Source organism: Mytilinidion resinicola (genome assembly GCF_010093595.1).
Source record: "Mytilinidion resinicola strain CBS 304.34 unplaced genomic scaffold BDZ99scaffold_30, whole genome shotgun sequence".
NCBI lineage: Eukaryota > Fungi > Ascomycota > Dothideomycetes > Mytilinidiales > Mytilinidiaceae > Mytilinidion > Mytilinidion resinicola.
Window position 1 is genome coordinate 217,370 of NW_022985466.1, and position 12,401 is coordinate 229,770.

General features: G+C 50.6%; 6 protein-coding genes across 6 annotated transcripts; 5 read left to right on the forward strand and 1 right to left on the reverse strand.

Annotated features, from left to right (window-relative positions):
* Nucleotides 1–13: 13 nt before the first annotated feature.
* On the forward strand, nt 14–2,330 carry BDZ99DRAFT_576624 (uncharacterized protein). Its single transcript, XM_033728597.1, has 2 exons — nt 14–480; nt 534–2,330. Exons 1-2 carry the CDS (start codon nt 75–77, stop codon nt 2,210–2,212), a joined length of 2,085 nt encoding a protein of 694 aa, XP_033569706.1. The 5' UTR covers nt 14–74; the 3' UTR covers nt 2,213–2,330.
* Nucleotides 2,331–3,024: 694 nt separating this feature from the next.
* On the forward strand, nt 3,025–4,092 carry BDZ99DRAFT_468712 (uncharacterized protein). Its single transcript, XM_033721323.1, has one exon. It carries the CDS (start codon nt 3,129–3,131, stop codon nt 3,765–3,767), a length of 639 nt encoding a protein of 212 aa, XP_033569707.1. The 5' UTR covers nt 3,025–3,128; the 3' UTR covers nt 3,768–4,092.
* A 12-nt stretch (nt 4,093–4,104) lies between these two features.
* Nucleotides 4,105–4,703, forward strand: BDZ99DRAFT_468713 (uncharacterized protein; the record flags this gene model as incomplete). The annotated part of the gene is made up of 1 exon (XM_033721324.1): nt 4,105–4,703. A coding segment is annotated over exon 1 (255 nt), but the record flags the coding sequence as incomplete, so codon positions are not given.
* A 719-nt stretch (nt 4,704–5,422) lies between these two features.
* Nucleotides 5,423–6,158, forward strand: BDZ99DRAFT_199391 (uncharacterized protein). Its single transcript, XM_033713227.1, has one exon. It carries the CDS (start codon nt 5,562–5,564, stop codon nt 6,132–6,134), a length of 573 nt encoding a protein of 190 aa, XP_033569709.1. The 5' UTR covers nt 5,423–5,561; the 3' UTR covers nt 6,135–6,158.
* Nucleotides 6,159–7,356: 1,198 nt separating this feature from the next.
* Nucleotides 7,357–7,929, forward strand: BDZ99DRAFT_347917 (DUF55-domain-containing protein; the record flags this gene model as incomplete). The annotated part of the gene is made up of 1 exon (XM_033714455.1): nt 7,357–7,929. A coding segment is annotated over one exon (573 nt), but the record flags the coding sequence as incomplete, so codon positions are not given.
* On the reverse strand, nt 7,925–10,389 carry BDZ99DRAFT_428164 (S-adenosyl-L-methionine-dependent methyltransferase). The gene is made up of 11 exons (XM_033717182.1): nt 9,892–10,389; nt 9,784–9,839; nt 9,641–9,720; nt 9,570–9,592; nt 9,496–9,514; nt 9,322–9,443; nt 9,232–9,275; nt 9,162–9,179; nt 8,968–9,111; nt 8,483–8,893; nt 7,925–8,404 (listed from the first exon to the last, which is right to left on the reverse strand). The coding sequence occupies exons 1-11, from the start codon at nt 10,264–10,266 to the stop codon at nt 8,368–8,370; spliced, it is 1,329 nt and encodes a 442-aa protein (XP_033569711.1). The 5' UTR covers nt 10,267–10,389; the 3' UTR covers nt 7,925–8,367.
* Nucleotides 10,390–12,401: the final 2,012 nt, after the last annotated feature.

The following is a 12,401-nucleotide window of genomic DNA, read 5'->3' on the forward strand; positions in this document are numbered from 1 at the left end:
CCTGATCAAACATCCCGGGGCCACCGCTGCTACACCATTCTACAGCCATATGAGAAGTCCAGGAGTCACGAAACATGTCTCTGTGCAAGCTTTGTATAAACATCTTCGTACCGCCGCAAGAACCAAAAAAGCCAGAAGATCCAAAGCCCTCGCGTAACCCTACCTGGCGAAAGAAACCACGTCTTTGCGGTATGGGTAAACGAAATTCAGCCGCGCCCATTGGGAGTGCCAACCATCTGACAATTGAGAGTTTGCGAGAGTCTGCAAAGGCGGGATGCTACATCTGTTCCCGTATCCTGCCAGAATTAGAAGGGAAGGACCCGTTGGACATACCGCCCAAAGTTGCTTTAACGAGCAACACATTAAGCAATCCTAGGCAAGATGATAATGGCAAGGACCGTTATCTCTCTTTCTGGAACAGTACTCCGCAAGGTAATGAAGACCAGACCCTTGCTTCGTTTGTTCTTCATCCAGTCTCAGGTAAGACTGGTATCAATCTAGTCGAATTGTGGAAGGAAAGTTGATAATTGCAGTATCGAACCCTTTCTTGGATTATCAAGCAAGCGTCAATACTGGATCGGACGAATGCTTCCAATTGGCTGCAAGATGGATGCAGGAGTGCGAAACAACTCATGAGAGCTGTTGTAAAGGTGCAAATGAGAGCTGGTACCCAGCACGGCTGCTTGATTCAGGAGATGGAATTGGACTAGACCGTGTCCGGTTGATGAAGCCCGAGCTGGAGCACCCTCTAGGACCGTATGCCACGGTGCTCCACCACCCACATTGCGACTCCCAAATCAAGCTTTTGAAGAGGAATCACGATGATTTCTTACACTCCATCCCATTGTCCAACCTCCCAAAGACCTGGAGCGATGCAATGACCATCGCAAAGCGGCTCGGCATCCGGTATATATGGATCGATGCGCTCTGTGTTCTCCAAGATTGCGAAGAAGAGCAGCAGCAAAACTCATTTCAAGAATCAGAAATCTATCGCAAGTCATGGGTTACTATCTCGGCAGCAGGCTCTATCAACGACGACGAGGGGTGCTTCTTTGACCGCGATTCCCGCACCATAGAGCGGGTGCATGTCGACCTCCCCGCTGCCCATGGTGCCGATGGTCTCCAAAAGTTTACTTTGGGTAGAAGGGTTGAGTGGTACTTCTGGGAAAAGCTCTTCGAGCAGCCTTTGCTCGAGAAGGCTGAATCATTCCAAAAACGTCTATTCGCGCGACGCGTTCTCCATATGGGCCGCGACCAACTCTTCTGGGAGTGCGAGAAAGCAGATTGCTGCGAACTATTTCCATCCAGTATCCCGCGCCACTTAGAACTACACAACAACTTTGCTACTAAGCGGTCCTACGCTAGATACCGCCAAGGCAATGCGACGGAATCCCTCGCTCATCTCACAGGCGATGGGGTAACTGAAGCAGCAAAACAACAAGTCAACGCAGTCATCTGGGAGTCTATCACGAAAAGCTACTCCCAATGCACACCAACAGTGCCGGAAGCCAAGCTCCCCGCGCTCTCCAACATCGCTCGCGAAATGTCACAGGTCTTCAAAGGAGACGAGTACCTCGCTGGCACCTGGAAGTCACAGCTCCCAAGGGCGTTGCTATGGCAGACAACTGGAAAGCAAGGAACACACCGCTCGCAGCGATATCGCGCCCCCAGTTGGTCCTGGGCCTCCGTTGATGGCGAGATCCAGTGGCAAGGTGTTCCACTACCCTCCTATCCCGCAACTATCGATTACGCACTCGTCTCGCCAATCGATGATCCGTTAGGGAGAGTAGACGGAGGCGTGTTGCGGATTACGAGTAACTTTGGCTTGGTAAACTGGAGAAGATGTGAAAGGTGCACCGGCTACACCTCACACAAAGACATGTCTATCCCGGATGATGGATACGGATTTTCTCATAGGGATTTCAGTCTCGATGAGCCAATACACCATTCGGCGTTCAACGTGAATCTCGATGATCCCTCGGAAGCTCTTACGGGAGATTTGTTCGTTTTGCTGGTCGCCTGGTCATACGGAACATTTTTCGACCCCGTAAGCCAGATGCCGGACCGGCGAAGTGGACCATACCTGCTTTTCCTTACTCGAGTTCAGGGAACCACGAATTTCTTCCGCAGGGTTGCTGTAGGGTGGAATTGTGACTATTTTCCTACTGAGTGGATTGAGAGCTTACCGCGGGAGACCATCTTCCTGGTGTGAGTAGGAAAAGCTCAAAGCCTGCATCTGACCAAGCATTTGTGTTGGAATGTGATGAAGCACATCACACTATACTTAGCAAGCTTACACAGAACTATTAAGAGTCTAAACTCATTCCTACCATCACTAGACTTTCATCTCACGCGCATGTTCTTCATCATGCGAAATTGAACGTCGCAGCTGGGTAGAAGTGAGACTATCTCCTGCGGGGCAGGCAACCGTGCGAGGTCCAACGGCTTTTTGAACTACTTCCATCGCCTCGCCACCAAGAAACACCTGACTCACACAACTTCCCCCTCGCCTATTCCATGGCGTTGCTCGAATGGATACTACTCCCCTCCAGGCCCCGGGGCTTCCGGCCAACACCTCGACCAACGACATGTCTTCGGATACTGTGTCTCATTTGATGCGTTTGCCGACAGAGCTGCGGCGACAAATCATCATAGAACTCATTCCGCAGAACAAGACATTCCATATTCAGGTTTCTTACAGCAAAGAAGGCTTATTCGAGTGGACCCTCCTAGACCCCAGGAATTGCTACGAATGAGAAGAAGACAGGAATTGGGTGGTATTCAAGGACGACTTTGTTTGGGAAGGCGTGGAAGACGAGGATGAGGAGGAGATGAAACACAACTCCGATGACTTTGTCAACCCCTTCGAATGGGAGGAAAGACCTTTCAAGGCCTACATGTCACCAAGAAGGATGAGCAGAGTACGCGCTGTATCCAGTCTCTGTCGCGTCAACCGCACTATCAACGAGGAGGTGACGCAAGAGTTCTTCGGCGGCAACAGCCTCTGTTTTGAGTTGCTTCCATTCCGCATATGGAAATGCGAGCCCCGCGACCTCGGCGGACAGGACACGTGGCTAACACCCCGGATCGCGCACTCCATCAAACACTGCCATCTCAAAGTGGTCTGCATGGACTGGAACTGGACTCTCTCCAGCGACCAAGCTAGCTTCCGAGGCACGCGCAACTGGTTTGCGAACTTTGCTGAGGCTATGGGAACAGAACATCGCTTGAAGAGCCTTCGCATCGACTGTAAGCAGCGAGACCCAAGCATCGACGAGCCATGGTTGTACGAAGAGACGGGCCCGATCTTCGAACATTCGGACATCCCTTTCTTTCTCGAACCCCTCATTGGACTCAACGGTATCTCTCTAGTTACCGTCGATGTACCCACTAAACAACACGAAGGCGGGATTTCTAGTAGTTTTGCCGCTCAACTCAGGGCCATCCTCAAGAGCCCATCCAAGACTGAGATGCAGCAAATTCCCTACGTCGAGAACGCCAGGGTGAAGCGGACAGCCGACGGCGGAATCAAGGTTCTCTCTGTCGAGACAACCAAGGAATTTTGGGAGCCCGAGTTCAAATGGGCCATGGACGATGTGTTGGAAGAGAATATGAGAGAGTATGCCCGTATCCATGCGGAGCGGGCGCTGGGTCGAGATTGGAGACTGTTAAATCGAGTCGGGTACCAGACCGAGGCGGATATTGATAAGTATGATGATGTTTCTGCTGAGGAAATCCACATGGCCATTGTCGCGCGTGGGTTGTAAGCGGAATACGCATATGCTTCACACGGTTGGAATGAGGGCAAGGAACTAGCGCGAGGGGCATACTCTTGGGTTGGAGAAACCTTTGGATGCGACATCTGAGGTTTGGTGGTGCGCAGCTGCCACTGAGTCCCGTCAACCTGTTTACGAGGGTGGTACGAAAACGAAGATGGAGCTGACCGTTCGGGTGGATGGAATCATGAAGCACACTTATCTCAGGAACCTCAGACGCTCCGCAGAGAATTTGTAGTGGTTGCATAACTCAGCACCTACCATCCCCCCCTGCAACACCCAAAATCCTCTGTGGAGCGTCTGAGCTCAAATGGGCACGTGTTTGGTGTAGAAGTGGCGACCGGCTCGTGCACGCTACCACCTCATGCACGGTCTCGGAGGCCCCTCACCGCTTTTTCTCTCAAGCTTCAACACCGCACAACTCCACCAAAAATACACAGATTTCCTTCGAAAATGGATGCAATGGAAGCTGCGTTCGCGGAGCTTGATTTGATGGAGAAAAAGATGTATACTGAGGTCGCAAAGAAGCATGGGATTGACAGAACCACGCTCTCACGGAGGTACCGAGGAATCACGAAGTCAAAGGCTGAGGCCTACAATTCTCAAAAGCTCCTCTCTCCTGGCAAGACTAAGGCTCTCATCAAATACATCAACAACCTCTCCGAAAGAGGCTTGCCTCCTACGCATCAAATGATACGAAATCTCGCCCAGGATTTGGCTGGGAGAATGCCAGGAATCCACTGGGTTTCACGCTGGGTCCATTCGAATTCCAAACACCTCAAATCAGCCTACCTTCTTCCTATTGATAAGGAACGGAAAAGGGCTAATTCTGCCCTCTACTACAGCCTCTACTTTGAGCTTCTTGGTCGCAAAAGAGATCAATACAACATCCAGCTAGGAAATACATATAACATGGATAAGAAAGGATTTCTCATTGGAAAATTGGTTAAGAAGAAGAGAATCTTCAGCAAGCTTGCCTACGAGTCAGGAAGGATGCGCCATGTCATGCAAGATGGCAATAGAGAGTGGATTACTGTGGTGGCAGCCATCTGTGCAGACAATACGGCACTTCCTCCAACACTTATCTATCAAGCTGGAACAAACAATGTACAGGATACATGGCTTGAGGATTTTGATCCGGACGAACATGCCTGCTTCTTCACATCAACACCAACCGGATGGACCAACAACGACCTAGGCCTTGCTTGGTTAAAGATCTTTGATCGAGAGACAAAGGCCAAAGCCAACAAGGAGTGGAGGATGTTACTTATTAATGGCCACGGCTCTCATGTAAATATGAAGTTCATTGACTACTGCATCAGCAACAGGATTCTCCTGGCTGTATATCCGCCTCATTCAACACACCGCCTGCAGCCATTAGACGTCTCTCTCTTCGCCCCCTTGGCCATTCACTATTCCAATGAATTGAACCGGTTTATAATGAATTGTGAAGGATTCTCCCGCTTCACAAAGAGAGACTTCTTCAGGACCTTTTGGGTGGCATAGAAGAAGGCTATGACTCCTTCTAATATAGCTAGTGGATGGAGAAAGACGGGTATTCACCCATGGAACCCGGAGGTTGTATTAGATTAATTTAATGCCAAGAAAGAGGAGGAAGAGGATAAAGATGAAGAAAGGCCATCATCAAGCAACTCTACTGGGTCGGCTCTTACGGCTGGTGACTGGAAGCGAATAGAAACACGCCTAAAACAGGTGGTAGAAGTTGCTATACAGTCCAGCCTCCAAAAAGAAGTACAAGCTTTGACTAAAGATGTTCACCAACTGATGGCAACTAATACACTTCTTCAAAGTCAAATTCGAGGCTACCAAGAAGCATTTAAGATAGAGCAGAAGAAGAGGAAGCGGCAGAAGAACCTCTTTCAGATTCTGGCTGAAGATAATAATGGAAAAGCGGCAGTCTATTCACCCAATAAGGTGCGGCAGGCTCGAGAGCTACACCAAGAGAAAGAGGATGCTAAGGCTCGTGATACAGCTTCAAAGGCTGAGGAGAAGATACAGAAGCAACTTGCTAAGGAAGAGAAGGAAAGAATAGCTGAGTTCAATCGCTCTGCTAAAGCTGCTAAGCAGAGAGAACAGAAGGATGCTGAGGATCTCAAGAAGCGCGAGGCACAGGAAGCACGTGAGGCACGTGATGCAGAGAAGCAGCTTAAAGATGAGAGGAAGGTAATACACCAGAGGCAGAAGGCTCGCCAGGTTGTATTTACTATTCCTGAGGAGCCTACAGGCCAGCAGAATCATGAGGTAGAGGAGTGGGTAGCGAAATCAGCCTCTGGCCGGCCTCAGCGTATCCGGAATACGCCTAAGAGGTACGATGACTCTGTGATTATGATAGAATGAAAGAGCGTCTTCGGTTTAGTCTCCCCATTGATTTCTATGAGGTTCTGAGTAATATGAGTGAATATATATGTTTATGAAGTTCGTGATGCATGCACGGGGAAACCGTGCACGAGGTGGTAGCGTGCACGAGCCGGTCGCCACTTCTAAGCAGGTCGGAATTCAACAGGCCCATTTTCTTCAGTGGACGAAAAAAGGGTGTTACCAAGCAGCTGTCATCACAGTTGTTGATGCAATTGAATGCTAAGGTACTTGAGTACTCAATTCACATATTCATGCCTTACCACCTAGTCTATTAGGGGGCGAAGTACAGCATTGAAAAGAGAGAGTTCATTTTTGAAACCGGTCGGGCTCACTTTTTGATCTGCTTGTAAGATGGAACTTTATCACCACAACTTCTTTTACTGTAAGAACCTAGGAGCTGCTTTCTTATACTCTTAAGAAGCAGCTCCTAGGTTCTTAGGGTGAAAGAAGTTGTGGTGGTGGAATGCGACCGTGAAAGCTTCAAAAAAACCGTCCTTACAAACTGCGACCATTTTCCCTCCGACCCTCTACGAGGAATTCCTTGCCCGTCCGTGCGCATCACGTGTACGAGCATAAAATTCATAAGCGTGCACGGGCATACGTTCACGCACTGCAGGACGGGCAAGGCAATTCCTCGTAGAGGGTCTGAGGTTCCTGAGATAAAAGCACACAGTACCCCTGTCGTAAAGCTAGCACGTGGCCGGTGCACTCTTGTGGATTGTTTCAACTTAACCATGAATATTAAAGCTATATGCTATTGTATGCTTAGATATCAGCTAGACAGTGTCCAATATTTGAGCTATCCATGATGTTCGAAAGTCATGTGACCGCGGGCCACTGCCGCAAAGCCAGAGCCACTGCGAGCATCTCCTCCACCATCAATTGAAAATCGCACACCCCAATCAACATCCGAATGCCTCCCAAAAAGCGAAAGAGCGCCGCGGCCGACGCGTCAGAAGAGCCTCCAGCGAAGAAGTCACAGAAAGCTCCGAAAGCTCCGAAAGCTCCACCGTCAACGCGTCCCTCGCGAGCCTCGACACGATCAAAAGCACCGCCAGCCACGTATGCCGAAGAAGACCACGATGCCGAAGAAGATGTCGCCTTGGAGTCGCCTCCCCCAGCCTCACCGAAAACAAAGCAGCCTCCTACGAGCAAGCGCGCCACGAAGAAACCTTCGAAAGCGGGCGCCGACGCGCCAAAACCCTCCGAACCCTCCAAAGCCTCATCCCCTTCCCCTTCGAAACCCCCCACCGCCGCGCCCTCAAACCCCCCCTCCACGCGCAACTACTGGCTCATGAAAGCCGAGCCCAACACGCGCCTCGAAAACGGCCACGACGTCAAATTCTCCATCGACGACCTCGCCGCCCGCACCTCCCCGGAGCCGTGGGACGGCATCCGCAACCACGTCGCGAAGAACAACCTGCTCGCGATGCGGCGCGGCGACCTCGCCTTCTTCTACCACAGCAACTGCAAGGTGCCGGGGATCGTGGGGATAATGGAGGTTGTGCGGGAGGCGACGCCGGACGAGAGCGCGTGGGATAGCGGGAGCGCGTACTATGATCCCAAAAGCGGGCCGGAGAAGCGGACGTGGTATCTGGTGCATGTGGAGTTTAGGCGGAAGTTTAGGGAGATGGTGGGGTTGAGGGAGCTGCAGGAGTACAAGGGAAGGGGGGAGGCGTTGGAGGGGATGCAGTTGCTGAAGCAGTCGAGGTTGAGTGTTAGTAAGGTGGAAGAGGGGGAGTGGGAGTTTATTATGGGGTTGGCGGAGGGGAAGGGGAAGGGGGCGGGGGCGGAGTGAGGAGGTGGATTTGTTGTGGTATACCTAGGAGCAATGGCGTTTGGGGGAATGTGGGATCGAGGAAACAGGCTGCGGGTTTGGACTTCGTACGGCTATGTGTTGCCTTGATTTCTGATGTCATGTTGAAGTACTTTCCAAATGTTGATAGCGGCTTGCGGAACTGCAGTGCATGTCTTTTGCATTTAGCCTTGAAGCCTTCAGGATGTTTATCGAAAGGTGATGTGGCATAGAACTAAGTTGGGAAATGCCCTGAGCAGCCTATGCATTGCTGGTCACGTGTAGTACACGATAAACTACGCAGGTAAATAACACTACTTTCATTGAAAGACATCCTGTTCCAGTGTACGATTGAAGAGGGTGTATGTACTACTCCGTGCTCCATAAAAAGAGCCGGGCTTCTCAAAATCTAATCTACTATGCAGACACCGGTTTCCGTGCAGTGTAAATGTATCTGTGCGCCTCATTAGTATCATTCCAAATCCCGGGTCACAGTCCCGTTATACCCCAAATCAGAAATCACGGGACTTACAAAGGAATATAAGCATGCACCCCAACATCTGCAGCGTCCTTCCTCGCCTCCATCAAGAATACCTCCGCTCTCTCTCTACTCCAACCCAGCCGCCTCGTCAGCAGCGCCACACATACCCCCCAGTCGAAGGCCTTCCCATAAAACGCACCGTACTCCTTTTCGTTCGGGTCCTCACTCCATCCTGTAAACGGAAGACGCAATCGGCGCTTCGTCACTTCAACGAAGCCCGCTTCGCGTAGCAGCGGGTCGAGCCGCGCGCATTGCTCCATGTCGACGCCGCCCTTGGCTGCGGCTTCGTTGAAGTAAATGGACCATTGCATCATCGGGTTCTCAGCCGTGGCGGTGCCGTCGTCGCAGTGGAAGGGGAATGTGAACTCGTGCAGCTCGAGGTAGCCGCCCGGATTGAGAAAACTAGCAGGCTCATTAATCACCGGCTCATTCAACTCCGGCACAGTCCAGCTGGGATAGATGGGGAAATGGCATACTCGTAGCATTTCTGGAAATAGCCAGGCCAGTCTCGCCATGTCGACCCGAGAGTTCGGCTGTGGATGAAATCGAATCGCTCTTCCCAGATCCACTCACCCTCGCTGTCTTCGACGATAAAGGAGCAGTTTGGGGGCACACTTCGGCTGCGGTATTGATATCAGAATACTGAGGCTAGCCCCCAGAGATTACTCACAAGTTTGGTTGGATCGGGCTGGTTGGTGTTAGCCGGGAGGAAGTCAGAATAGGGACTGGGCGGAACACACCTTAGATCTGTGCCAACGACCTTAGCCGATGGATACTCGTCTGCCTTGTGCGAGTTAGAGGTGACTTCGAGAATGGAAGAGGACGCATACAAAATCCATTGCCCAGTTGCCAGTGCCAGATGCGACATCGAGGACGTTTCCGATGTTTTGCTTCAGCGGAGCGAGGTGGAGCTTGCCGCCGAGAGCCATTACCCACATCTGATGCTGGCCCTCTGCGCTGTTGATTAGCCTTTATATTAAATGAACAGCAATAACGAGTCTCACCGAGCCGGTCTTGTTCGCGCTAGTCACGATGTTAGTGAAAAGAAGTTACAAATGTAAGATATGTTTGGACAAACTTCATCATTAGGTAATAAATATGCTACGAGACATTAGAGTAATTCGGGTAGTTTATCAGTGGACAACTCACCTGCATTATCGAATCCATGATATCTCCGCCCGTTTTCGTAGCGGTATTGATAGTTCTGAGAATTGATCGTCTCGGTTAACCTGCTCGGTTCAGTTGGGTCCGATCCGCATGGTACACCTATCAATTTTTCGGTGGTAACTTACGAAGCTCTTTCATCCCCCAAGTCCGATCCAAGATCATCGTACTCTTCTTGATATTCCTAGACAAACAATTAGTTCTGAATAAATCTAACATGTGACGAGAGCAATTACAGGCGGTTCGTCTTGGCGGTCATCGTCTTGAAATGGACAAATAGAACCAGCATCATTGGACGACGAAGATTGAGTTGAAGAATGCTGTGACATGACTGGTGGCGGAGCAATAACTCGTGGAGGTAAACTTGCTGTCGCGTCTGGGGAGCGAGGGGTTTCGCCTGCTCGGTCCGCCTTCGCTTGGGCATCGTGCCCGCTTGCGGGGGAGTCGTAGAGAGGCATTTTCTGCTCCACTCCAGATACATGCTCGATCGGATCCTGAGGTTTTGGCGCAGTTGGGGTGGACAATGATCCGCTTGCGCTGGGAACCTGTGGAGATGCAACCTCAGGCCGAGTCTTTGGCTCCCGGGATATTTCTTCCTCGCTATCGGCCATGATTCAGTAGGACAAGGCCCGACCTGGCAGATAGGGCCTGCGGATGCAATGCGAGGTGATTAACACACCTCAAAAAGAGATCTGGAGCGTAGAGATTGATTGCAGTTGGAAGCCTTGAAGTTGCCGGACAATTGGGACATTTGTGCGACCGTGGGGCATGCACCCTTTTTACGAGCTGGGGGGAGTGAGCGTGGGATCATCCCGTCGACCCACCAACAAGGCCCCCGGGCATGGACACGCGCTACACCCGCTGCCCAGCAAATGCCATGATTCCCATTCCAGCAGATGGAAAAATGACAATATCGATGGGTCTCGCTGTTCCTGAATATGTAAATATCGAAGCTTTCTGACTTGCTGTAAGTCGTGAGCCGCTTCGTGAAGGTTGAAGATGCCGCACTTCCGCGTCCACGAGGGCCGGCCCGTTATCAGGTGGAGATGGATATGTGCACTACCTACAAGGGGGTAACATGAGCGGGCCAGCAGCGCTCCCTGCTAGCGCTGGGGCTGCTTTAGCCGTATGAAGCATAGCTGTTCGTATTACAAATATGTAGAATCAACCAGAATAGCTAGATCATCATATAAAACAACAAGAGATCCTTGTATCTTGTATCCTAAAAATGCCGAATCTTGTACGCCGGAACCGTGGCCACCATCCCCCTCCTCTGCTTTGTTATCCCGTCCTTCGACAGCCAGGAACACGGCTCTCTGTTCGCGAGCGTGATATTGCGTATACCCTTAAGCACTATGCTGGTTGGACTGATGAGAAGATTAGCAGCTCTCTTGGTGTCTCTCGCACTGCACTATCTGCCTCTCTCCAAAAGGATACTTGGACTCCTCAAAAGCAGAGGGGAAGGAAGCCAAATATCAATACCCCATCACGAAAGCGCCTTATTGCACGAGCAAAACAAGATCGTTGGCATCAACAGAAATCCTTTGAGGAGATTGCATTTCTTGAAGGAATCTCTGCCTGCAAGCGATCCTTATACAAGGCCTTTGAAAAGGAGGGCTATTTCCGGCGTGTTGCAACAGAGAAGCCACTTATCACGCCTGAACAGCGAGAGGCCCGTCTCAAATGGGCCTATTCTCATCTAGAATGGACTCCTGAGATGTGGGCAGCAGTAATTTGGACAGATGAGGCGTCTATTCGAACTGGAGGAGGCCAAATCTTTGTTACTCGATGCGCAGAGGAGAAATATGATGTTGACTGCTGTGTCCCTAAATTCAGGGGGTATTCAAGCTGGATGATCCATGGCAGCATCTCCCATGGGAATAAGGGGCCTCTTGTTATTTTTGAAAAGGATTGGTCGATTGAGTTAGGGTATAAAAGGAAGACAATAAATGGCGATGTCTACCGGACATATATATGCCCCAATATCAAGAAATTCGCATGGGAATTATGGCAAACACTGCATTACCAGCCTATTCTTGTAGAGGATAATGCCTCTATTCACTCAGCCAAAGCAACCCGCATGGCCTGGGAGCAAAATGGCATGCTTGTAATGGAATGGGCGGCGAATTCCCCTGATTTGAATCCAATTGAGAATGTCTGGAGGCTATTGAAGGGGAGAATACAACGCCGGTTCCCTACAACAAAGGAGGAAGTGAGGCAGTATGCTGAGGAGGAATGGGAGAAGCTCGAGCCCGAAGAATTCGAGAAGTATACAGGCAACATGAGGGAGCGCTGCCTTGCTGTAATTGCTGCAGATGGAGGTCCAACAAAGTATTAGTTACTGAATAAGCACAGGTTATTACGTGGCAAATGGAGGTGGCAATAAGCGCTAGCAGGGAGCGCTGCTGGCCCGCTCATGTTACCCCCTTGTATACACCGTTTCGCCGCCGCTTAAGCCCCGACAGCCCCACCTGTCAACGTTAGTCTCCACTCTCGCCCTTAGGCCCCTATTCCGCTTTCCCGGTTCTAGCGCGCACACCTAACGTAGTCGGCAAGCCAGTGGGCCATGCAAGCCAGTGGGCCACCCAATTATTGGTGCGATTTAGACCTTTTAGCACCCCAGCAATCTCAACAACCAGAGAATATTCTAGGTTGTGACTTAGGATAATGATATCCGTGGCTATTTTAATATCATCTGTTAATTTTTTAGATCTCTTGATAGCCCTGTTTAGCCGCAGTAAAATTT